The sequence below is a fragment of the Rhopilema esculentum genome, chromosome 7 (assembly GCF_057945365.1).
Source record: "Rhopilema esculentum isolate cy_ngs chromosome 7, ASM5794536v1, whole genome shotgun sequence".
Classification (NCBI taxonomy): Eukaryota; Metazoa; Cnidaria; class Scyphozoa; order Rhizostomeae; family Rhizostomatidae; genus Rhopilema; species Rhopilema esculentum.
Genome location: NC_142821.1, coordinates 8452571 through 8476619, shown reverse-complemented (window position 1 = coordinate 8476619; position 24049 = coordinate 8452571). Strand labels below are relative to the sequence as shown.

At 39.3% G+C, this 24049-nt stretch overlaps 2 protein-coding genes across 3 annotated transcripts in view; one reads left to right on the top strand and one right to left on the bottom strand.

Annotated features, from left to right (window-relative positions):
* LOC135683814 (BRCA1-associated protein) overlaps positions 1–5604 on the top strand; it is a 24875-nt gene extending 19271 nt beyond the window's left edge. Inside the window, exons 17-20 of the mRNA XM_065199166.2 lie at positions 374–424; positions 1548–1643; positions 2878–2970; positions 3435–5604. Coding sequence (XP_065055238.1) covers positions 374–424; positions 1548–1643; positions 2878–2970; positions 3435–3533 — 339 coding nt within the window. The 3' untranslated portion in view covers positions 3534–5604. The remainder of the gene's footprint in view (positions 1–373; positions 425–1547; positions 1644–2877; positions 2971–3434) is intronic.
* On the bottom strand, positions 4811–23991 carry LOC135683815 (equilibrative nucleobase transporter 1). Of its 2 annotated transcripts, XM_065199167.2 has the most exons (11): positions 23645–23991; positions 21505–21551; positions 19882–19958; positions 13236–13331; positions 10670–10821; positions 10519–10565; positions 9684–9824; positions 7601–7854; positions 6611–6684; positions 6318–6441; positions 4811–5603 (listed from the first exon to the last, which is right to left on the bottom strand). In XM_065199167.2, the coding sequence occupies exons 1-11, from the start codon at positions 23989–23991 to the stop codon at positions 5403–5405; spliced, it is 1560 nt and encodes a 519-aa protein (XP_065055239.2). In that variant the 3' UTR covers positions 4811–5402. The 2 variants fall into 2 exon arrangements, with proteins under 2 accessions (XP_065055239.2, XP_088965547.1); XM_089109421.1 differs by lacking the exon at positions 21505–21551 and having other exon boundaries at positions 23645–23779.
* Between the last annotated feature and the right edge of the window lie 58 nt (positions 23992–24049).

Sequence of the window (24049 nt, the reverse complement as noted above, 5' to 3'; positions counted from 1 at the left end):
ATATGGAAATTGCTGTTTTACCTGTCTTTCCATGTAGTGATTGATGCAATATAGGCAGAGCTGTACCAATTTTGGTGAATTGAACAGGATGGTGTACGCTGCAACTTCGAGTCTGTTTGATGATTAAGTTTAGCATGAGACTCGGAGCTAGCCAGCTTAGCACTGCCCAGTTCTATACACATAAGCGCACATATATGATCTATAACCAGATCCAAAGACATTTTCAATTAGTTATTATTTGAATTGTTACTTGCTTTTTGTTATGGAAGATTAGTTATTTTGTATTTTTCTTTAATTTTCTTAGTCCTAAAAACTTTGTCATGTATTGGTGAGATTAATCATTTATGAATGCATGTTTTAAAAATCATTGCAGGTTGTAAGTAAAGTTGGAACTCTTGTGCACGATTTAAAGGAGGAAAAAGAGGTGAGATCTTGTAGAATACCAGCTGTTTTTTCTTTCATTTTGAAATCTCTTCTAAAATGTCTTTTCCTTTCATATTAAAATATCATCTTAAATGTCTTTTTCTTTCATATTAAAATGTCATCAATCTTATTGTCCTTACTTCGCATTCGAACCATTTTTATGCAGACAAGACCGAGCTTGCATACAGGTGTCTATTTTGCGACATTTGTTTAAATATTTACATTAATGCGAGGCTTTCTCTATAAAGAGGTTTTAAGGAATCATATACCCATAAAAGTCGGGTATCAAAACAGCATCTGTTGAACTGGGCGCTGAAAATAACCCTACACTCTCCTGCGATTTCACTTTGTATTCAATCAATAAGAACAATTAGTTTGTTCACAATGACTAACCTAGAAAGCTTACAATTCTTTCTTTGTAAAATCTGTCTGCCCGTGAACGGCGTGTGAAGTTCAGCCCCCTAGTTAAAATTCAGGGAAATTTTGGAGGAGAAGCCCCCGTCTCCTTTTCAAGCCAGCACGTTTGGTTGAATGAATTCTTTTTTGGCAACCCTTTAATGTTTGATTGCTTCTGTGAATATACAATTTCCTATCAGTCTTTTTGAGTAGGTGAATAGTTTGAATGATTTTATGAACACAATTGAGCAACTTTAAAGAAAATTCAAATATATTCGGTGTGGTCATGGATGTTGCTTCTTGAAGCTGCCTACACCACAGCCCCCTCCTAACTTTTTAGGAATGCATCTCTACATTATGCTCTGTGCTGGCACTGTGATATCTCGTTTATATATTCATCGCACAATCTCTTCTAATTCAAAGATGGCCCTTATGATATTAGTAGATTGTTTTATAGCGTCATCGACGTTGGCAGTATTGCCGTTTTTCGCTTTACGTGCATTCATGACATTTTTTAACTGCTAAAGAAGAAACCTTGAAATTAAAGATTTCCACAAAATTGCATGAAGGAATTTGAAGCTTCGCTGTCTGTCTTTTGATGGCATCAATTTTAAACTTTAGCTCTTCTCTAATGAAACAAGGGTCTCGAATAGGACACTCACTAACTGAAAGAAATAGTTATATTTAGTTTTAGTGTGGACAGGCTTAAATTGCATTTCCCTTTTTAGATGAACACCTGTATGTTAGAAAATAAAAGGATATTACAAAAGAAGCTTGATGAGTTAGAAGAGAAATCAGCCACATTGGAAGTGTCGAAAAATTTGGTACGTTTTTGAATTTAGTATGGTACATTAGCTTAATTAACTTAGTTTCCTGCCGTATAGATCTGAATTAATTGCATTCTTGAATGACCTTTGTCAGAAACCATATTAAATCCATAGAAATTTTGAAATTATTGTGGTAATAGAAAGAAACCATAATAATTTAAAAATAAATCCCTAATGGAACACATTTTACCTCATTTGAAGCCGGACTGGGAAAAGTCTTCTGTGGTACATTTATTATATGTGATAAGGGGGTCAGTCATGCTGGAGCAGCCCATTGGCTCTTTGTGGCTCTCGACAGACATTTATAACCAGAATACATCAGATTTACACTGTTGTTTTTGTTGTTTTTGTTGTCACTTTTCCTTGGTTTCAAACGAAAACATACATTAAGTGCCCAAAAATCTGGTGCAAAAATTTCTTTGGAATAATTTCCGGTGGAAAAAATGTCAATCTTTTTCAAAATTTCGGTGTAAATTTCGGTGAGAGCTTGAAAAGTTTCGGTGGAAGAAAAATTATCGAATGCAATCATAAAAGTTACAAAATTCGACTATTTTGATGTCAGCCCAATGAATGGAACTGAAGAGTTGTCAATAATTTCATAAACTCTTATTTAGAGGAGGTATTTTTATTTTATTTTTCATACCGATGGAGGATAAGTAATTGATTGGAACCGTTTACAGATCGCAATATTTTCGATTACCATTCGCAACAAGGGGATTAGAAATTCTGATCGATTATGATGAGTTTAAAGTTGAGGAGTCCAAATTGAAATCGCTGGAATGTTAGAGAGAAATAATTTAAAGCAACTATAAAGAGCCAGTAGAAGCATCAGTTCAGCTCATAAAGAACTCAAATTTCTAGGATGTAGGGGGGGGGGGGCAAAGGAAAGAAAGTGAAGCTGAGATGGATATTTTATTTGTTGATGACGGAGAAGAACCAGAAACTAAAAACTGATCGGATGAACTAGACGTATAGTAATACTCAAATAATATCAAGAAAAACTATTTTTCAATTAGAAAGTCCATCAGTTAAAAACGAGATTTTCTATTGCTTGCCCTACTTCACCGAAAAAAATCCCACCGAAATGTTTGGTACTTAACGTAAGCGTAAACTTCGGCGTAAACTTCGAAATTTTTGGAACTTTCTGGTAGTTGCTTTTACTTTGTTTCAGAATTAAATTTGAGATGTAAATGCCATGCTCTGTATACATGTAATTTGTTTCAAATTGAAGGAAATCGCGGAGCTGAAAGAGCAATTGCAAGATCTAATGAGGCATCTGTCTATTCAATCTGCTGTTGCTAGCTCGTCTGAAGACACAAGAAAGGTACGCATTATTCTTCCAAACGTTTACACATTATCGGCTGTGGGCTGGTTTTTCTGAGAGGACGAGATTGGTGAAAAGGGAGTCGGTTCTTCGATACCTTTTTTGAAAAACTAAAAGACTTTTAGCGAAGACCGTGTAATAGCGTCTAAATGGAACACCTTTGTGTCCAGCTTTTTGCTGACCATTAGTCTGAATTTTCACGCTCGCGTTCTTTGTTTTAATCAAATTCACGCCATTGCTAAGTTGCTTCTCAGCTTTTTGAGCAGGCGAAAGAAATCGAATGTGTTTTACGCTCGGGAGGAACACGGCACTGTGTATTTTCACACAGGAATCGAAATGTGCTCTTGTTCCTACCTCGGCATGCTTTTTAGATGGTGTGATGTCTTTAAATCTGCTCTTGTCTGCAAATAGAAATGATGGAGTGATCAAATATTTAACATCCAATTTTTCGAATGAAATTTCAGGAACTTCAAGATGGCCAAGTTTTTGTAAAAGAAAATCAGACTCAGCCACGTGCTAAAGCATCGCCGAGTAAAAAGGGGAAAGGAAACAGGGATAGATGACGTCATAGACGACATCAAAAGTCAGTCTGATTTTTGCAAGAAGCTTTGTAAATGTGATTATCAATTCTATGAATATTCCTAAATCTTTTGAATCAATTACGCCTGTAAATTATTGTTAATTTGGTGTGGTCTCTTCTGTAACACATATAGCAAAACACCATCAAGGATTAAAGCCTGGTTTCATTATAATTTTTATGCGTCGGCGACACGTCGTTATCTGGCTGGGAAAATATTATACGCAATATATTTTTCAAAAAGGGAACTTTCTAATCAAGGGGGCCTGTGCCCCCATGGCTTCCGGCTCTGGCGACCCTGAATTTAGTTTAGATCAGATGAGAGCTCTACAGGCAACCTACTGTCTCTCTCACTGGCTCCGTGTTCTCCGCACGTTGAGAAGAGCGTGCTTGGTTGGAAACAACACGTTTGTCGATGGGTGGTTTTAATTAGTGGCTGAATTGATCGATGTTCCGATGCACACTAATGTATAAAGGTTCTTTGAATATGTCCCCTTCACCCGCAAGGCAGATGCTATTTTTGGAACAATCATAGAGTAGTAAATCTTTTCAAGTGTTTCACAAGGCAGAAATTTCATCTTTCGTAGCACTGTGTGTGTCATACACTGTAAATGATATGTGTGTATCATACACTTTATTTATATGTTCCATTTCAACTCCCTGTCATTGTAAACACCTAGCATCTTCTGTTTTACATGATCGTTCTGTTTGATAATTATTAACTGTGTCATTGGCGATTAGCACTAAAGGGACCAACGAAGTTATTATTTTAAATTAGCATTGCAATATCAATACCATTGCTCGATGCAGTATAGGCAGAGCTGGACATGCTTCCGTGTATAGAACAGGACGGTTCTAAGTTGCTACGTTTTAAGCTTAACGCCGTCATCAGACAACTTTATATCTTAACAGTTGCCTGATAAATGCCTAAGACACAGTGTTACATAGATTGGAACGTGATACCGTAGAGCACTTTTTGACAGGTCTCTCTCAGCCGAATTTGGTACGGATGGATCAGTATTCAATTTCCTGGAAAACATAGTCGCTTTAAAACCTCATGTTGTATTTTCATCATTGTTATCCCCGCGTGCACGGTAGAAGCAACAATCGAAAAGCGGCCTCTGATTGGCTGAAATGTCAAAATGTAAAAAAGGCTTCTGATTGGCTTAACAACTAAAAAACTGATCGACTTAACAAACTGGCCGCCCGTGTCGATACCAGAGGGATTTGTAAAAGATTTAATCCAGTATAGACAAAAATAAATTTGTTGTCCAAGTTAAAAATTATGATATATGTAAAAAGTTAAAATTTTCAAAATCTTTTAAAAAGCTAGATACTTCATCCATGCAACGCCATACGAAACAGCAAGAAGCTGCCGCTTCAGCGGATGTTACCATTGATTGAATTCTTGTATTACATTTAGTATTTGGTTGTTTGTTGTGTTACATGAAGTATTTGATATGGTGGGATGCCTCTGTAGTATTCTGCTAGTCGAATGTCTTGATTATACAAACTTAAGCATACGATTTGAGGGGGATAAAACGTACTGGGCATTTTCCAAAAGTTAAGAGAAGCAATAGCTTTGCAAAAGCATAACATCAGCACCCCCCTCGGGTTCTGACACCCTTGTGTGGTTGTAACGTTAAGGGGCTCGTCTTGTGTCAGTTGAATTGCCCAAAACATCGAAGAAAAAAGAAGCAGATTGTTAGGGCCTATTGGATGTCAAGAGTTTTGTTTAAGGTGATTCGTTCTTGCATTTCTTATGCTTAATGCTTGTAAGAAGTCTCTTTTAATTAATACTAGGCCTTAAAAATATGAAATTAGTCTAATCCAAAAGATGGTCACAAGCAGTGACCTATACTGTGGTATTTTCGATTCCTTGTGTATTGTTCAAGAACCCAGAGGTTATTATCGAGGTGCTTTCGTCATCTGCACAATTTGGAGGAGGGATTCTGGAGCTGCTTTTCAGGGCATGCATAGCTGATCTGCAAATGTACCACAAGTACAGAGGAAACACACCGGCTGCCAAAGTCGCCACGAGAAGGATGACATTTATCTGTAAAGTAAAAGCAGATTTTCAGGACCTGTTTCCACGATATCGGATTCACTTTTAGGACTTATCCGATACGAAAACTATTCCAGCTCATACAAGGTTAGCTTTTACGGTATATCTCTAATGTTTCATAAAACATCTCTCGTTTATCACACAAAATCCCTACTATTTTTGACAAAACTTCTGCGTAAAACCTGACAGTTTAAAGGAAATTCCTTTAAACTAATCGCTAAAGCTAATCGGAATCCTGCGTTCACTCGAAACGTGATATGCTCCCGTACCAACTTCAAGGCAAATTGAAAACCACTCCACAAAAACGTAACGGGACGGTTAGGAACGAATAGGAAAGCTTCCCTGTCGCGAACAGAACGCCTTGCTCGGATAAAAATCGGTAAGACATGAAATGAATCTGGTATCATGTGAACGGTACCAAAGTCCAGCCGAAGAAAAGCTAGCAGAAAGGACGTTTTAAAACAGGTGGTAGCTATGTTGAAGATGAAACTTGAGATTACGTCGAAATTGCTCTGAAGGATTAAAAATGCTTTTAACCTGCAGCAGTGGCCCAAATTTAGTTGCAAGGGCTCGTCTCTTTGATCCAGTTGTTGTTTCTTATTTGCTTTTTGAATTTTGAATTAAAATTAACAGGTATAATTGTAGACTCTAAACTAAAAGAACGTGTAAACATTGCATGACTGTTGTTAATGCCAAGTTACTTACCAAAAATGGGTCATTATTTAGATGTGTCTGCGTTACTGAATGCAGTGGGTATTCAAGAAACCCGAACACTCCAGCCATGCAGATTCCAAGACCATTTAACGTCGCAAACCATTCCGGTCGAAATCTAAATGACAATGAGAATATTTAAGCCAAATAATTGAATTCAAAACATAACAATGATCATGAAATGTTGGCTGCGCCCTTTATGTATCAATTAAGAAGGTGAATAGTTCATCGGATATGAGCAAAATAGCAAAAATGGAATCGTACAAATTCAACGCAAACATACTTACGCAATGGCAATGAACGACGCATGCGAGGCGTAAAGGAATGCCCTTGTTATAACGTGGAATACGAATGCCAGCGTCTAAAATAAATGGTTACTAAAACATCAAAGTGTCCGAATATTAACAAAGTTATAGAGTGAAAAAAATTGACGTCATAGGAGCCTAATTCTATTTTTTCAATATTAACTGGATGGTTTAAAAAAATCATCACAAAGTCCTGACTGTAAAAAAATCAATCGAATCTAAAATTGTCAAAAGGTAAGGATATTATCCTTACTATGTAAGCTTCCTCTCTTTTTCATTTACTGGAAAACTTGGGGACAATGGGCATAGAAGCCTGCGGAGGTGAAAAGTGGTTCCTTATCAACAATAGCTACTTACTTAAAGTTGACTGGAAACATAACCCGCTAACTCTAAAGAATTATTGCAAATAGATGCACTTTTTCGAGCTTTAATTGTCAACACGAGCTCAACAGAACTCGGCAGAAATTTAATCACAGATCACACGAAGTTTAAAGGCCGGTTTCCACTTGATTCGCTCTGGTCGCACGACTGGATGAATGGACACGAATGTACATTGGAGCTTTCGCAAACTGAACTTCCTCATTCGCCACGAATGCGCGACCATCCGCCGAGTAGTTCAACTCAGTTGAACTACTGAGCGACTGGTCGCGTTCGCCGATTCGCTGATTGGTTGATTCGCTTTCACCAAGTCGTGCGACCAGAGCGAATCAAGTGGAAACCAGCCTTAAGGCCAAGTAAGTGCAACTTTTCTTGCCTTGCTGCAAGGAGATAAACAATGACTCTTTAGTTTCTTGTTGTTAAAAATCTTAGGCCAATTTTTTGTAACTGTGAGACCCACGATTAAAGGATAAAAAGTAGTCGAGTGGTTTGTACATCTGTGATTTTTTTGCTTTCATTTTAACTCTTCTGATCTGTGTCAAGAATAAACGATTTTGTATAGCACTAAAGAGAGTATAGATCAAAAAGACTCACCAGAGCCCACGTCGTGCGCACCAATGCAAACAGTGATATTGAAACGCAACATAGGGTTGTAATCATAAATGGCAATATACTCTCTCTGATTCTTTTGATGCGTGTCTGTGTGTGGCTTTTTATCAATGGTTCTGCTCCTTCTTTATCTTTATGACAGCAATTAACCGAGTTTCGGTCGAATATTATACCCGTTATTGGGCCAACGGCTAGACCAAAGAACTGCGTGTATGTAAAATACGTAACGTAGTCCTTCACTGTAAAAGCAAAGAATCTATTATCAATGTCAGTCAATCACTTCGTCAAGCGATCAATCGAACAGATCAGCCAATCAGGTACTCCAGCATTTCACTTACGCCAGTCCACCAAAAGATTAGACACATATTAAATGATCAATAATGCAAATCAATCAAATCCAAATCAAATAATCACTGCTGTAACTCAATTATATGCAGCTAAATAAAAGGGCTGAAATATGAACAGCTAATAAAATCGACAAGAAACTGCTAAATGGCGTATTTAGTACCATCGCATCTTTTTTAATCATGTTAAATAATGGTTCCCTTCAATTTTTTCTGATTTTTTGCAGCAAAATAGCTAAATTAAAACTATGATTAAAAAAATCACAGAAGTCAAATTCCTTTTATCTTCACTTAAAAAGGAAAGAACTTGTTCACAGCTTTCCTTCTTTCACTTCAGGTAGAATCACTGGCCACTTCAGTCACTGGCCACTTCAGTCACTGGCCACTTCAGTCACTGACCACATTAGTCACCGGCCACTTAAGTCACTGACCACTTCAGTCACTGACCACTTTAGTCACTGGCCACTTCAGTCACTGGCCACTTCAGTCACCGGCCACTTCAGTCACTGACCACTTCAGTCACTGACCACTTTAGTCACTGACCACTTTAGTCACCGGCCACTTCAGTCACTGACCACTTCAGTCACTGACCACTTTAGTCACTGGCCACTTCAGTCACTGGCCACTTCAGTCACCGGCCACTTCAGTCACCGGCCACTTCAGTCACCGGCCACTTAAGTCACTGACCACTTCAGTCACTGACCACTTTAGTCACTGACCACTTTAGTCACCGGCCACTTCAGTCACTGACCACTTCAGTCACTGACCACTTTAGTCACTGGCCACTTCAGTCACTGGCCACTTCAGTCACCGGCCACTTCAGTCACCGGCCACTTCAGTCACTGGCCACTTAAGTCACTGGCCACTTTAGTCACTGATCACTTCAGTCACTGACCACTTTAGTCACTGGCCACTTTAGTCACTGACCACTTCAGTCACCGGCCACTTCAGTCACCGGCCACTTCAGTCACCGGCCACTTCAGTCACTGGCCACTTCAGTCACTGGCCACTTTAGTCACTGGCCACTTCAGTCACGGGCCACTTCAGTCACTGGGCACTTCAGTCACTGACCACTTCAGTCACTGACCACTTCAGTCACTGACCACTTTAGTCACTGGCCACTTCAGTCACCGGCCACTTCAGTCACCGGCCACTTCAGTCACTGACCACTTCAGTCACCGGCCACTTCAGTCACCGGCCACTTCAGTCACTGGCCACTTCAGTCACTGACCACTTTAGTCACTGGCCACTTCAGTCACTGGCCACTTCAGTCACCGGCCACTTCAGTCACTGGCCACTTCAGTCACTGACCACTTCAGTCACTGACCACTTTAGTCACCGGCCACTTCAGTCACCGGCCACTTCAGTCACCGGCCACTTCAGTCACTGAACACTTCAGTCACTGACCACTTTAGTCACCGGCCACTTCAGTCACTGAACACTTCAGTCACTGGCCACTTCAGTCACCGGCCACTTCAGTCACTGAACACTTCAGTCACTGGCCACTTCAGTCACCGGCCACTTCAGTCACTGGCCACTTCAGTCACTGACCACTTCAGTCACCGGCCACTTCAGTCACTGGCCACTTCAGTTAGAGTCAAGGGGGCCTTCGCTCCAAATCTTCGTTCGTTGTGTTTTGCTCTAGGAAGTTTCTAAAAGCGTGTCTTTACCATATACCTTGCATTTACGATAGAAACCATAAAAACCAGAAATGTATGGCCTACCTGCTTCTTTGGAATCCGAAGATTGAAGAGCTATTTGCCATTCAAGGCTGCCAATGAAATACCATAGAGAAAGCTGGCATATACTGAGATATGTTAGTTCCAGAATAAACTGTGCGGAGAACACTGACTTTAAAAACGTTTCTAGTGAGAAAAACGAAATAAAACAAGAGAACTTAGCATAGAACGGCAAGCAAAAAAGCAAACAATTCATGGCGGTCATGTTATACGATTTAAGGAGGGATGAAAATTCATCATCAAGGTGAATGCATTTTCAGTAAATTCCATTCATTATTTTCACTATCCTGCTCAACTGATGAAAAACGAAAAAGAGTAGCAGCTTTGCATCTATCGACTAAACAGGAATAGATAATCTAACAGGGAATGAACGGATAAACAACTAGCTAAGGTACACAGCTATAAATCATGATAGAATTCCATTTTATTAACAGACATTCCATACAATTTTGTTCTTGGAAACAGCTCATTGCCAAATCAAATTCAATAAAATTCGAGATCATTTATCAGAACACTAGGATATATGTCCGTTTATACTTTTCAAAGGCCTATTTTTGGAAGATATGAGTGGGGTTAGCGTATTGATAATTCTGTGGGCCATCCCAAATCAAACTGAGACATGTTTATAACAGGAGCAATTGAACGAGTAATTTGTCACAGACCATAACTTGTTTCTTCCAAAACATTCGGACATTTCTTTTGACAAATGAAACGCTCAACGTATTACCTGCAAGCATGTCTTGGACAATACGATGGAAGAATTGTCAACTGGTTGTGCAACTGACGCACCTAATTATCTCAGAAACATTAAACTGCCTACCTGGAACTATGTTCTTTGGCAGTGCTTCAAGTTCTTCAGCTTCCTCCCTAAAACATATGTTACAGCTATTATCAAACAATTAAATTTCACATGTTTTTTCTGTTAACTAACATGAATGATAATAATAGGTTGGTATTACGGGTAAACTTACCTTGGAATGGTTGGCTCAACGCGCTTGGCTTCCTCAAATAGAACATTGTATGAGGGAGTAAGAAAAAACCCTGATAACGACACCAGGGCCAGGCAAATGGCAGAATAAAACAAACTGATGTCTCTCAACGAGATCCCAGCGTCCCATATCAACTACAACAAAATAGAATAAAACTTTACAAATTGAATCAAAGTATGAGTGTGGAAGTACCATGGTACCAATTCATCTAACCACTAGAATAAGCTTGGCAACTCAGGAAGATACATAGTTATTACTAACCCAGTGTTGGGACTAGACATTTTCATACAAAGATGCACAGCCTTCCGGCAGGGGTTTAAACTATCCTCCTCCTCGCAGGCTTATAACAACAACTTTGATTTTGACCTCTCAATGGAAGGGCTTGTATACCCCGATGGTGGTCTCTAGTCCCCTAGCCCTTCCCTACTGTCACCCCTGACCGCTGATAAAGCAATCAAGTAGTTGTTATGGATTGTTTTTGCAGGGGAGTTTGAAAACCTTTTCATCTTTTGCCCCTAAAGAATGAAACGTTGCTAAAGCAAAATAAACGATACTTTAAATGTCACAAAAAACTTTTACAGAGGTCAAACATACAAGGTTTCTGAAAACTTTGACGTTTTAGTACTATTTCTGATATCTTCTTTTCTTGCTCTTTGCAGAACTTATATTGGATATAAAATATAATAGATTGTAAGGAGGGGGAGTAGAGCAAACGAAGAAAGGAATTTTTAGCAAAGCTGATTCATTTAAGAAATATCATTCGAGAAATATTATGTTGCAAAAAATATGATGCCCTTTAAAGCTGACTCTTTACTTGACAATTTCAAATATAAAGCTATCCTTTTTTGCTATAGTTAGAAAGTAGTTGTAACGACCAGTATTTTACACGGGTCTCCAGGGGCGCAGTGGGAGTTAACTTTTTGGGGGGGCAAAGCTGAAAATTTTCCGATAAAACTATGATTTTTCCGACAAATTTTTTCTCAATACATTCCTTGAAGATTACCCTTGCTGCATATACTGCAACACTTGATACTACAATATCACGAATGGATCTGGAAATCGTTAACGAATGGATCGTTCGTTATACACCTTCAAGTTCAACAATAGCCTTTATTCTAACAAAACTTACCAAATATAAATCGCTATGAACAAAACTGCAACTAGTTATAAATTTACACCCTACAAGTCTTCTCGATATACTAGACAATAAACTGTCAAGTTAGTGTTTATAGCTGTTTATAGCAAAAAGTTTTTTTGGCAAGTTTTAAGTCGCATCATAATTACTTTGCATTAATTTATGCTAAACCTTAAATAGATATAACGCGTCCAAAAGAACAGTTTTCTTTTAACTGAATTTATATAAACTGTTACTCAAGCAGCATCTTTCTCAAAAGAGGTGTGGCAGCATACAAATCGATGATGTCACCATAGTCTATCGACTGTAAAATATCACTTTCGACGTTGATTGTTATCAGAGAGGAAAGGCGGTCTTGTCCCATCGTTGACCGTAGCCGATTTTTTTACAATCCTCAGCTTTGAAAAAGCTCTTTCATAGTTTGTTGAACCTATTGGCAAAGTGACGAGAACCTTGTAAAAAATGACCAGCTGTGGAAAGGCACTTTGCAGGTTATACTTATCATCAACTGAAGAACTGAATGGAACTGAAAAGTTTTCTCTTTCTCCTGCAGCCGGGAGAGGGTTGCTCTTTTCTCTAACTTTCCAAAATTTATGGTAATTATTGGCGAAAGAGCTGTACTCATCTCTTAATTTTTTGTCATCCAGGCCGTAATTCTTCGCAACCTTTTTGAATGACACTGCACACAACTGCCTTTCAATTGTTTTTTGAAAACATTCAGGGTTGAGCAAGGCAAAATCTGTCAAAATTGCCTTATGAGACGTGAATCTTGTATTCATTGAGCTGATAGCTGTATCTACTATCACGATGACATACGGATTCCCTATTTCCCTCTAATTCATCTATGCAATTTTCCCCTGGCATCTTTTTCTTTCTGCGTATTCGTCGCTCGACAAAATTTTCCTCTTCTAAGTCTTTGCGAAAATAATAACTTTTTGCGTCTTCTACAGCACCAGCGAATTCATTTCGAAATGAACTGAGTTGAATTTTAACTGTCGGAAATGGGAGTTTATAAAATAACTGAGACCAGAGCGTTAATTTCCTTTACAAATTTCAGCAATGCGATGGTTCCGATAAATACTCTAATGAAAATAAGTAAGAAGGGTTGAGCATGCCCTATTTTACGACAGGTTTAAAAAAATATGCGACCTTTTGAACAGGATCGATGAAAACCTTACATTTTGTCTAATATTTCAAATTTTCCGACAAACGTTGGATTTTCCGACAATCCGACAAAATTTTTGCCAGGGGGGGGGGGTGGCTGCCCCCCCTGCCCCCCCAGCCACTGCGCCCCTGCGGGTCTCTTAACATTAAATAAACCATTTAAAGAGAAAAGCTGTTGACCATATTCACACGTTTAGTGCAGTGTAACAAGACTTTCGTCATGGATTGTAAGTATAACTTTGAACATACCTTGATAACGACGAGAACTGCAGCAGAGGCATCAAATGATCCGCTAAGGATAGATATAACAATTGACCTAGAGCCTGTGAAAATCACCCTTACAACCTAGAAAAAGAAAACGGAAGGTCAGGAGCAGACACAAAAAGGGAGATGTTTGAGTCATTAGCATAACGTCCGTGATGACCCAACAGAGGAACGAGGAACGGAATAGGACAATCACGGTAAAGGGGCGTGGGATTGTCATTCCCCAAATCGTTCCTGCTGTCGAACCAGAAACAAGTACTCCCTTTCTCTATTTTCCATTGCGTCACCTCAGTAATTTTCCAAGTGTCAGCTACTGTCAAAAAATGGTTGTTTAGACAAAAAGAAACTGTTTTTTTCTTGAGTAAAATGAACAGAATCATTTGATCCTATTCCTTTCAGTGAGATGTATTTGTTCCTCCCTTTTACTTTTATGGAAAAAAGGAACGAAACCAGTGCAAAGTAAACTCGGTGACATTGGTCGAAATATGAGCTATCGTGCGACGCATCAGTAGCCGCAATCCAACATTAACAGAAAAGCCTCTTTCCAACTCAAAGATCAGCCGCGTTTCAATCGTGACCAAACAGCTCTGCTCCCAATCGTTTACATGGCGGAAAACAAGCAAGACTTGGAAATGGAACCAAATAGTTAGATTTTTGAAGTAAGATCAAAAAAAGGCAACACCGTTCTCAAACTATCACGTATCTAAAATTTAAAATCGAAGCGGAGAGCTATCGTCGCTTTTTCAGGCAGGGAAACATTTTGGGTTTGTTCCTTTCTGTAGTGTTAAGGGAGCCTAAGGCCTATTCAGGAAGTGAGCTGGCCTGCCTACCTGAGATCTAGCTTGGAAAACAGCCTGGATGCAAATTCCCCATTAAACCCAATTTGGCGGAGCAGCCCGACAAACCGGGATGCAACTATATTTACAGGGCACATGCAGTCGGGGCGCATTTTCAAAACGGTTTCAAGCATCGACGTGCGGGATGAAACACGTGGCACCAAGGAATGCTTGAAAAATCCATTGTCTTCAATCTTATACATCCTTCATGTTGTTTGAAAATTCTTGGTGACAAAACCGTGTTGAACAACAATTATCTTTTGTTATATTGATTCGTATCTACATCCGCTTCCTGTTCCGCAAAAGCGGTTATACATCATGTGACTGTAATGAGTTTAGAGTGTCTCGCTTGCTGAAGTTGTGTTCGCTATTATTATTGAGTTTTGTTATGTTGTCAGATATACACTCGTGATTTCTTTACGCTATTTCTGCGAAACTCGACATAACTTTAAATTAACAGGTTATGGGCCCAGACACTTTTCATAAGTTTTTTCGTCTGTACATGGCTTAGATATTTGCTCCGTACATAAATAAATCAGAGGAAGTCTGTTGGAATATTTCGCTGTAATCATGGCAGCCGAAGACACTGGTTTTAAAGTTGAAAAACTGAATGGAGAGAACTATCATAGCTGGAAGTTCCAGATGAAAATGTACCTTATCGGAAAAGATTTATGGGAATTAGTTACGGGAGAAGAAACCCTGAATGCCGCAGCAAATCCTGAACAGCAAAGGAGATTTCGAAAGAGGGAAAATGTGGCCCTCGCGACAGTGTGCCTGTCTGTTGAAACAAGTTTACAAATTTATGTTCGATCTGCTAAGAATGCTAAAGAAGCTTGGGACAATCTTGAACAACATTTTGAACGAAAATCGCTATCACAAAAAATATTCTACCGCAGGAAGCTATATTCTGCACGAATGGGAAAAGGAGCGAAAATGATCGACCATATAAATTATATTAAAACACTTGCCGAGCATTTGGAAGCAGTGGATGACGAAATAGCTGAAAAAGATTTGGTTATCATTTTAATAAGCAGTTTACCTGAGGAATACAATTATTTGATCACTGCTCTAGAAACAATTGCTGAAGAGAAATTGAGTTGGAACTATGTTCGTGACAGATTAATTCACGAATATGATAAAATGCAGGGCGGAAGTGAAGGGACAGTGAGTACTCCAAAAGCTGAGGCGTGCCAAGATGCATTATTTACAAAGAAATTAACAGAACACAAGAAAATAAATAATTGCAAGAAATTTCAATGCCATTATTGCAAAAAGCCCGGACACTTTGCCAGGGATTGCTTTAAAAAGAAAGCTGATGCAAAAAATAACCCCAAGAACGTAACAGCAAGTATGGCAGAAACAAAACAAGAAAATGGCAAGGTAAATGAAGAAACAGCAACTGAGATTGCGTTAGCTGTGGGTAATACTCCATCAGATAAAGATGACTGGTGGATAGACTCGGGGGCATCACAGCACATGACCCCTGTTAAAAAGGGGATGTATGGATATACACCATTCAAGAAACCAATAGAAGTGAAGCTTGCTGATGATACTGTAATTTTTGCTTATGGAAAAGGGGAATTGCAGCTTGTTTTGTATGATGGCAAAGACAAGGTGAATGCAACCCTGAAAGATGTACTTTACGTACCAAAAATACAGAAAAACTTGCTATCTTTGCCTTCTATCACTGACAAAGATGCAGAAGTGCAGTTTAAAGGTCAACATTGCAAGATAATCATCAATGGCAATGTATACAGTATTGGCCACAAGCATGGAAAACTGTATAAATTGAATGTAGATCCCGAGCAATCATGCTGTTTTGGATCAACTGTTGCAAATGATGACAATGCACTTTGGCATTATCGCTATGGACACCTTGGTTATGACAACCTGAAGCTGCTGCACAACAAATCTATGGTAGATGGGCTGAGCTGGAAACCAAATGAGCAAACTGATAGAAAATGTGAAGGCTGTGCCTATGGGAAACAAAGTCGCCAACCATTTTCAAAGAACTGTTCACAGAAGAATACTCAGCCTTTAGAACTCATACACAGTGATGTGTGTGGTCCCATGAATGTCACTTCAGTGGGAGGTTCAAGGTATTTTGTCACCTTCATAGATGACTGTACTCACTACACTACTGTGTACATGCTAAAGAAGAAGAGTGAAGTACTGGATAAATTTAAAGAATTTGTTGAGTCATCTGAAAGACTGATTGGAAAACAAGTAAAGAAGCTTAGATCAGATAATGGAGGCGAATACATTTCAGAAGAATTTGCTGAATATTGCAAAAGTCGTGGAATACTGCACGAAGTCACGGTTCCCTACACACCACAGCAGAATGGCGTTGCTGAACGCATGAACCGAACAATCATAGAAACTGTAAGGTCAATGCTACATCATGGTAATCTTCCATTGAGTTTTTGGGCAGAGGCTGTGTCTACAGCAAATTACATCAGAAACAGAAGCCCAACATCATGTTTGAAAGAGAAAACACCACATGAGTGCTGGTATGATGAGAAACCTGATGTAAGCCATTTCAAAGTATTTGGCTGTAATGCTTTTGTCCATGTGCCAGACCAAAAAAGAAGCAAACTGGACAAAAAGTCTATGCATTGTATCTTTGTTGGTTACCCTTTTGGCTGTAAAGGATACAAGTTGTACAATCCTGAAACAAAGCAGATGATAAGAAGTCGTGATGTCATATTTCTGGAGAATTCCTTCGAACACAAACTGTTTGACAATGAAAAGGGATTAACAGAACTGTTAACTACTGACAAGAAAGATTTATCGTCTGATGCTTTGCATTTCAAGGCCGTACAAGATGCCAACAAGAGTAAAGATAATGAAGAACTTGCAGAGAATCAAGAAGAAGAAAATGCTGTACCAGAAGAACTGCATCAAAGACCTCAAAGAAACAGAGTTGCTCCTGAAAGATTAGGAAGTATAACGGGTGAATGGTGGCAACATGAAGATTTGGACTGTGCAAATATTGCAGTGCAGGACAGTGAAGAGCCTAAAAGTCTACAAGAAGCATTGAACAGTAAATTCGCAACACAGTGGAAGGACGCCATTGACAGTGAATATGAATCATTAACCAAGAACAACACTTGGGAGCTAGTTGATTTACCACCTGACAAGAATGTTGTTGGCTGCAAATGGATTTTTAAGATCAAGAGGAATGCAGATGGTAGCTTCAATCGATTCAAAGCACGCCTAGTGGCTCAGGGTTTCTCCCAAGAAGAAGGAACTGACTACAATGAAGTGTTTGCACCTGTTGCGAGGTATAACTCAATTCGAGTAGTTCTAGCTGTTGCCAACACATTAGATCTCGAGCTTCACCAAATGGATGTTAAGACTGCTTTCTTAAACGGCATACTCGAGGAAGATATTTACATGGCACAGCCCGCTGGATGCGTTAAAGAGGGCGCAGAAGGAAAGTTTTGCAAGTTAAAGAAAAGTCTGTATGGCCTGAAACAGTCGGCTAGATGCTGGAATATGGAAATCGATAGATTTCTAAAGGATTCTGAGTACAAGCAGAGCAATGCAGATTCATGCATATACACAAAAGCGGTGTCCAGCAATGGAAATCAGGTATCATTTGTGATTCTTTCATTATACGTTGATGATATCCTGATTGCTTCCAATGATAGCCAATTGCTTGTGAAGGAGAAGCAGATGTTATCACAAAGATTTGAAATGCAAGATATGGGACCTGCGATGCAATGTTTAGGAATGCTTATTGAGCGCAGTCGAGAAAATAGAACTCTCTTTGTAAATCAGAAGGCATATGGAAAGGTATACACGAAGCTATCTGATGGTGAAAAAGCGTTTGACAAGAAAGAATATCAAGCAGCAATCGGATCATTAAACTATGCCATGATTGCATCAAGACCAGACATATGTTTTGCTGTAGGAGCTCTGAGTCAGTTCATGTCAAACCCTTCTTTAGATCATTGGCAAGGAGTTAAGAGAATATTCCGTTACCTGAAAGGAACACTTGACTACTGCCTTACGTTTGACGCAAACAACGCAAGTTTAAAGTTACAAGGGTATTCTGATGCAAATTGGGCTGGTGACGTTGATTCAAGACGATCTACTTCAGGATACATGTTTCAACTAGCAGGTTCTACAGTTTCATGGAGAAGTCAACGGCAGAGTGTTGTTGCGCTGTCAACGACAGAAGCTGAGTACATCAGTCTCAGTACAGCTACGCAAGAAGCTATCTGGCTTCGAAGATTGATAGAGAGTTCAGGAATTGAAACATCGGGACCCACAACAATATTCGAAGACAACCAAGGAGCAATCGCTCTATCAAAGAACCAAACCAGCCACTCACGAACAAAGCATATAGATATAAAGTACCACTTTGTTCGAGATGCTGTGGAAAAGAAACAAGTAAATCTAAAGTATTGTCCATCAGAGGAAATGATTGCAGATATCCTTACTAAAGGGCTGCCTAAAGAAAAGTTTGAAAAATTGCGAAACTTGATGGGTCTTAGATTAAAGGACTAAGAGAAGATACTCATCAAGGGGGACTGTTGAACAATAATTATCTTTTGTTATATTGATTCGTATCTACATCCGCTTCCTGTTCCGCAAAAGCGGTTATACATCATGTGACTGTGATTAGTTTAGTGTGTCTCGCTTGCTGAAGTTGTGTTCGCTATTATTATTGAGTTTTGTTATGTTGTCAGATATACACTCGTGATTTCTTTACGCTATTTCTGCGAAACTCGACATAACTTTAAATTAACAAACCGCGCATGTCAAACACTAGTGTAAGAATGTTATACAGTAGTATAAGATCTTTCATATAAAGGCGGGCCAACAAAAACCTTGGCAATTGATAGAGCAACCCTCCATATAACATCGTATCAACAAGAAAACCCAAATTAACAGAAACTGCCAAACAAGGGATGAATTATTTACCCAATTATTTTTTTTCAAAAGTCAAAGCCCTACTTAAGGGTCTGTGACATGAACTGGGCTAGTCCACTTAAGAGGGCTGGTTAACTCAAGTGAAACCCGTGTGTTCTATAAATCTCTTTGTTCTCTGTATTTGCGTTTACATGCAGAGTGGGCCAGCCATGGGGCCAGCACGCTCAGGTGAGATCCGCTAGAAAGGCTGGTGAGATCCGCGTCGGGTGGGATGGAAATTATCCATGTAAACGCAATCAGGTGGGCTATCCCACTCACTTAACATCATTGCGCGTGCGTAAAGAAAGTTGGCACCAAACTAAACCGAATCATGTCATATTTACGTACGGATCGACATTAACTGTTCAGCTTCTTCGGCTAAAAAGGTAGCAAAAACGTACAGAAACACAGATGATTCAATTGCTCAATTGAATTAAAAAAAGGGGCCAATCGCGTACGTTAGCTCGATCACAAATAAAATTCCGTGTAACTGAAGTAAGAAACCGAGCATCTCGTAAAATTAACAGGCCCGTTGGAACCGAGTGGCTGGAGGCCCCCAATAATTGTCAAACTGTAGTATATTCCCTTTTAACAATGTACTGAATGAAAAGAAATACAATAGGCAGCCCCCCCCCTCACAATTATGAATTTCGTTCCAACGGCACTGATTCAACGTTCCGGAAAAAATCAAAATTGTGGCACCAAAAACCAAAACTCGCTTCCAGTGAAAAACTCATTTTCAGTTGACAGGTGTAATTGTCACTTGCATGTAAGTGTTCGCTGTATAGAAGTATCTGTTAATCGAGATTCTACTGTATACTTGCAAGTTTGAAAACAAATGCACGTTTGCATTGAGATACAACCAAAATACCTACCCGAAACTTTGCATATGCTATGAAAACTCCGCCACAGCAATAGAAGATGAATATGGGGAAGAGAAAAACTGATGTTTCTGCAAAAGAACACAAAAGGAGTCATGATATGTGAAAACAAAAGCGAAAATTATTACAAGTTAAATTGAGCCGGCTGTTATTTTAGTAACTTTGACCCTGGAATTGGTTAATTAACGGGAATAAAATCTAAGGTATCAGCATTGGTTGAAGTGAACCTGCCAGTTTCAAATTTAACTGCTACATATCGTTTCGTAGATATACAAGTAAAAAAGCACAGTCACTTAGCATCAAATTTGATTCAAGTAACAAGGGCGTCGTTGCGAATGAATGCTAGAGGGCGCCAAAAAGGAAAAATTTTCCCAAAAATTTCTTTGATTTATCTTAATCAAATAGAAGCATTTCATGTTAGTGCAAGGGGGGGGGGGGAGAAAACACATAGCCTTTGCCTTAGTTAGAAAGATATTTAAAATGCACTTTTTATCTTATCTCTGTTTCTTCATACTTACTGTAAAAGTCCCTGAAATCTCGCAACCCTATAGATCGGTTGATTAGGACAAGGGTAGAATAAAGTTACTCCCTGAGGCAAAATTTGCCGCCGAAGGGCAAAAGTTTTTATGATCTTAATACTTCAAGTTCGCCGGAAATTGCATTCTTTGGAGCAAATTTTAATAACAAAATTTTACTCTCAAAATGAATATCCACTGGCGGAAAGCGATGGTATGGTATTGATCGATTTCTTCCTTGTTTTCCCTTATGCAATATAACTGCATAAATTTTCAAATCAGGGACTACATTTTCAAATCTGGCGATAGGCACAAAATTGGCACTGTCCCGGTCTTCAAAATAAGATAAAGGTATAATTCATGACCAATATTGCAAATTGTTTTTTATGGAAATCTAGAATTTTCTTTACAAAAGTGCATTGCTTCTCGATGATACGATCAGTATTTTAGTCTAAGTAATTTATGCCGCTAAAAGGTTCGTTGCACTTCTCCTTTTTACCCAAAGCTCAAGTTGAATAATATTCCGACAAAACACTGATTTTTTCAAGAATCTGTCAGATTTTGACAGCAGAGGGGGCCAAAACCCCCCTGGCCCTGACGATTAGCCCCAGTCAAGTAAACAACTCGATATGCTAAACGAGATGCAGATACCAACAGCTATTTTTAGGCCTGGGTAGTTATATAAATTTTTAGGCTAGGATGCTGGTTTTTGCTCTTTATCTTTACACCAAAACCATTGCGTTATAAAAACGAAGCCTATTATTTATGTCATTATTTGAAAAGGAAAATGCATGTGTTTATACAATATTATTTAATCCCAAAACTCTCAAAACTCGAAATTGACGTCATTGCTAACCAATCTTTAAAAGCACAATCTGGTCATACAATGACGTAGCTGACATAGGCTCATTGGGTGCATACGGAACGACAGGTTTAGTCTTGATTAATGCGAGGGGCGATTCACTTTTGCAAATAGCGTACGAGATTTTGCCCAAACAGAAGGATTTTCGGGGATTTTCAGATGAAACAATAGGATTTTCACAAAAGGTGTACGAGATTTTCTTGGAGTGATTTGCCCCTCGGAATAATGCAGGTGAATTACCTTTTGTTACGAAGGCTTGCCCAAGTCCGGCAACAACAAATAAGAGGCTGAAACGAGAGAGTGAGGTAAAACAAAAGGGTTTTTTAATGGAACACAAAAAAGTATCTGCACCCAGCTCAAAGGGCACAATAAATCCAAAATGCAACCTTCATGTAAGCACGTATTGTTGGGACCCTCGTTCATGTAAGCAATCATGTAAGGTGAAGGGCGTCTATAGAAAGAGCAGAGACGTGTCGTTTTGGATAGAGTCACAAGGACACTGGGTTAAGGACCATTCATAAAGGACGTCCAAGCTGAAGGGGGAGAGGTGAGTTTGGTGAATCAAGATAAATTCGGGCATAGAGGGAGGGGGTGTTTTCGCAATCCGGACGTCCAGGTTTCAAGATATTGGAACGAGACATTTCAAGTCTCAGTTTGCACTGACCTTAACGTCAAATATTCGGACAGTCATAAAACCAAGGTATCTTCCAGGCCTACTTCTCATAAAAAGAAATTTTTAAGATGGGCTGCAGTTGGCTAGTATCGGGGAACAACCTGTCAAAGAAAGAAATATTTACACGGGTCTTCTGCAAACCAATGGCAATATCGCATCGGATATGCCCTCAAAGGGGGTGTAGCTGCAACCAAGTCCGCCGAGAGGGAGGGGCAAGGAGGCAAATTGCCCAACAGCCTTAGGGTGTAGATATTGAAATGGGTAAAGAGAAAGAGCGAACTAAGGCTACGTTCACATTACTCCGTTTTCGATTAGATTCGTTTTTGGCAGCAAAAACGGAGCTGTTTTTATCTCTGTTCACACTACTCCGTTTTCAGGCAGAAACGGATATCTATTAATTGGTGTTCACACTAGTTCTCAAAAATACATCTGTTTTTCTCTTTCTGAAAACGAGGCTTCTGATATTGGCGCGAAAACATTCAACGACCTGAGTTCCAAGTTCGCAAAGTGAAAGTGAAGGCACTGATTTCAAATAAAAGAAGTGATGCCACCTCGTCCTCGTAAATCAGCTTCAGGTGAAGAATACCTGAATTGGACTGATGATGAAGTTCTTCTGTTGCCTAATATAGCCGTAGAATACAAGACGCATAATATATCACAGGGTAAAGATTGGGAGAGCGTGCAATCGAAATATGTCGACATTGCCGAAAGAATGACAAAATATTTAAGAAATTGTGGAGAAGCAGACAGAGTTGGTAAAGATTACCCACATAGTCCCGATGATTTGAGCAAGGAGAAAGTAAGCAGTAAGCTCAAGGCAGTAAGGACGAAGTATAGAAATGCAGTTGACTCTGGACATGGTGACAAGAAAGAGTGGACATGGCAGAGTGATCTCGCTGTTCTTTGAAGAATGTGCGCAGCTGTGGGGTGGGTCTCCTGCCACATCTAAGATAGACAGATTTTGATATACTTCGGGCCCAAAAATTGAGTTATGGCATTCGTTGTGCGTCTAATTACAGAACAAACGGTTGACTTTGCAATACCAAAGGAGTTAGCAATTTTCCTGTAATGAGCTTCGTCAGATAAATAATATAAAGTGACAGCAAGCTGCGTCTCCACACTCAAAGGCTTGCGAAATTTTGACCAAGTTTTGACTAAGAATTTCACAATTTCACAAGAGTCCGTTGTTGCCTTACGGCTAATAGCAGCAAATTTTCAACCCCCGACCCTTGACCCTCGACTTATGATTGGATTGCGAGCAAACAAAGGGCAAAGACAATCCCTTTGTAATCCATCAAAATTGTTATCCAAACAATAAGCCCAATTTTCACTTTCAAAAGGTAAAAGACAAATGAACCATTCCTTGATAAAGGGATGTCTCTTCGGCACGCAATTCTGTGTCAATAGAATCTCAAGGAAAGGGTGATGTAATTTGCAAAAAACCTGTGCCGAAGATTTTATATTGTTTAGGACTTTGGAGAGTCAGATCGCGAATTACGTCGTATTTCGCTGTACCCTTCACTGGATTTTTTTCTCCTACAGCAAAATCACTTTTCTCAAAGGGTCTGCAAAATCGACGGCGTCAACTCGGAGCTGAGATTGAATAGAGAAATAGAATCTCATGTCGCAGGCAAAATAGAAACAATAGATCTTGAAAGTCAGGGCATCACACATTTGAAAGCAAACACTAAGGTAATCGAGCCTTACCATCCGAGAGCCTGTGAAGCTCTTGGACCATATTTGTCATTGAAAAAACCAGCTGGAGTTTGACAGAAGCACACAAAGCCAACAGCGACGTTAAATACAAGATTAAAGCGATTCTTTTGGTCATTGCAAACAAGGTTTAGGCCTCTTTCCGTTGCAGTAGTTGAATTTGTTACATTAAACGAAGCTTCGTTCTCTCTGCAAAGATAACTAAAGAATCCTTCTTCTCTAAACACAATTTCAATTGAGGCCCATCCAAAAGTTATACCAGCGAACAGAATCATCTCCGACATTGCACTTAAAAAGTAAACAATCTGAAAGTTTGTGCTTCGAATGTCCCATGACGCCATGATCGTGATGAAGCCAGACTACTCTAAACCTCAGTTAAATACAAGTATGAGTTGATTA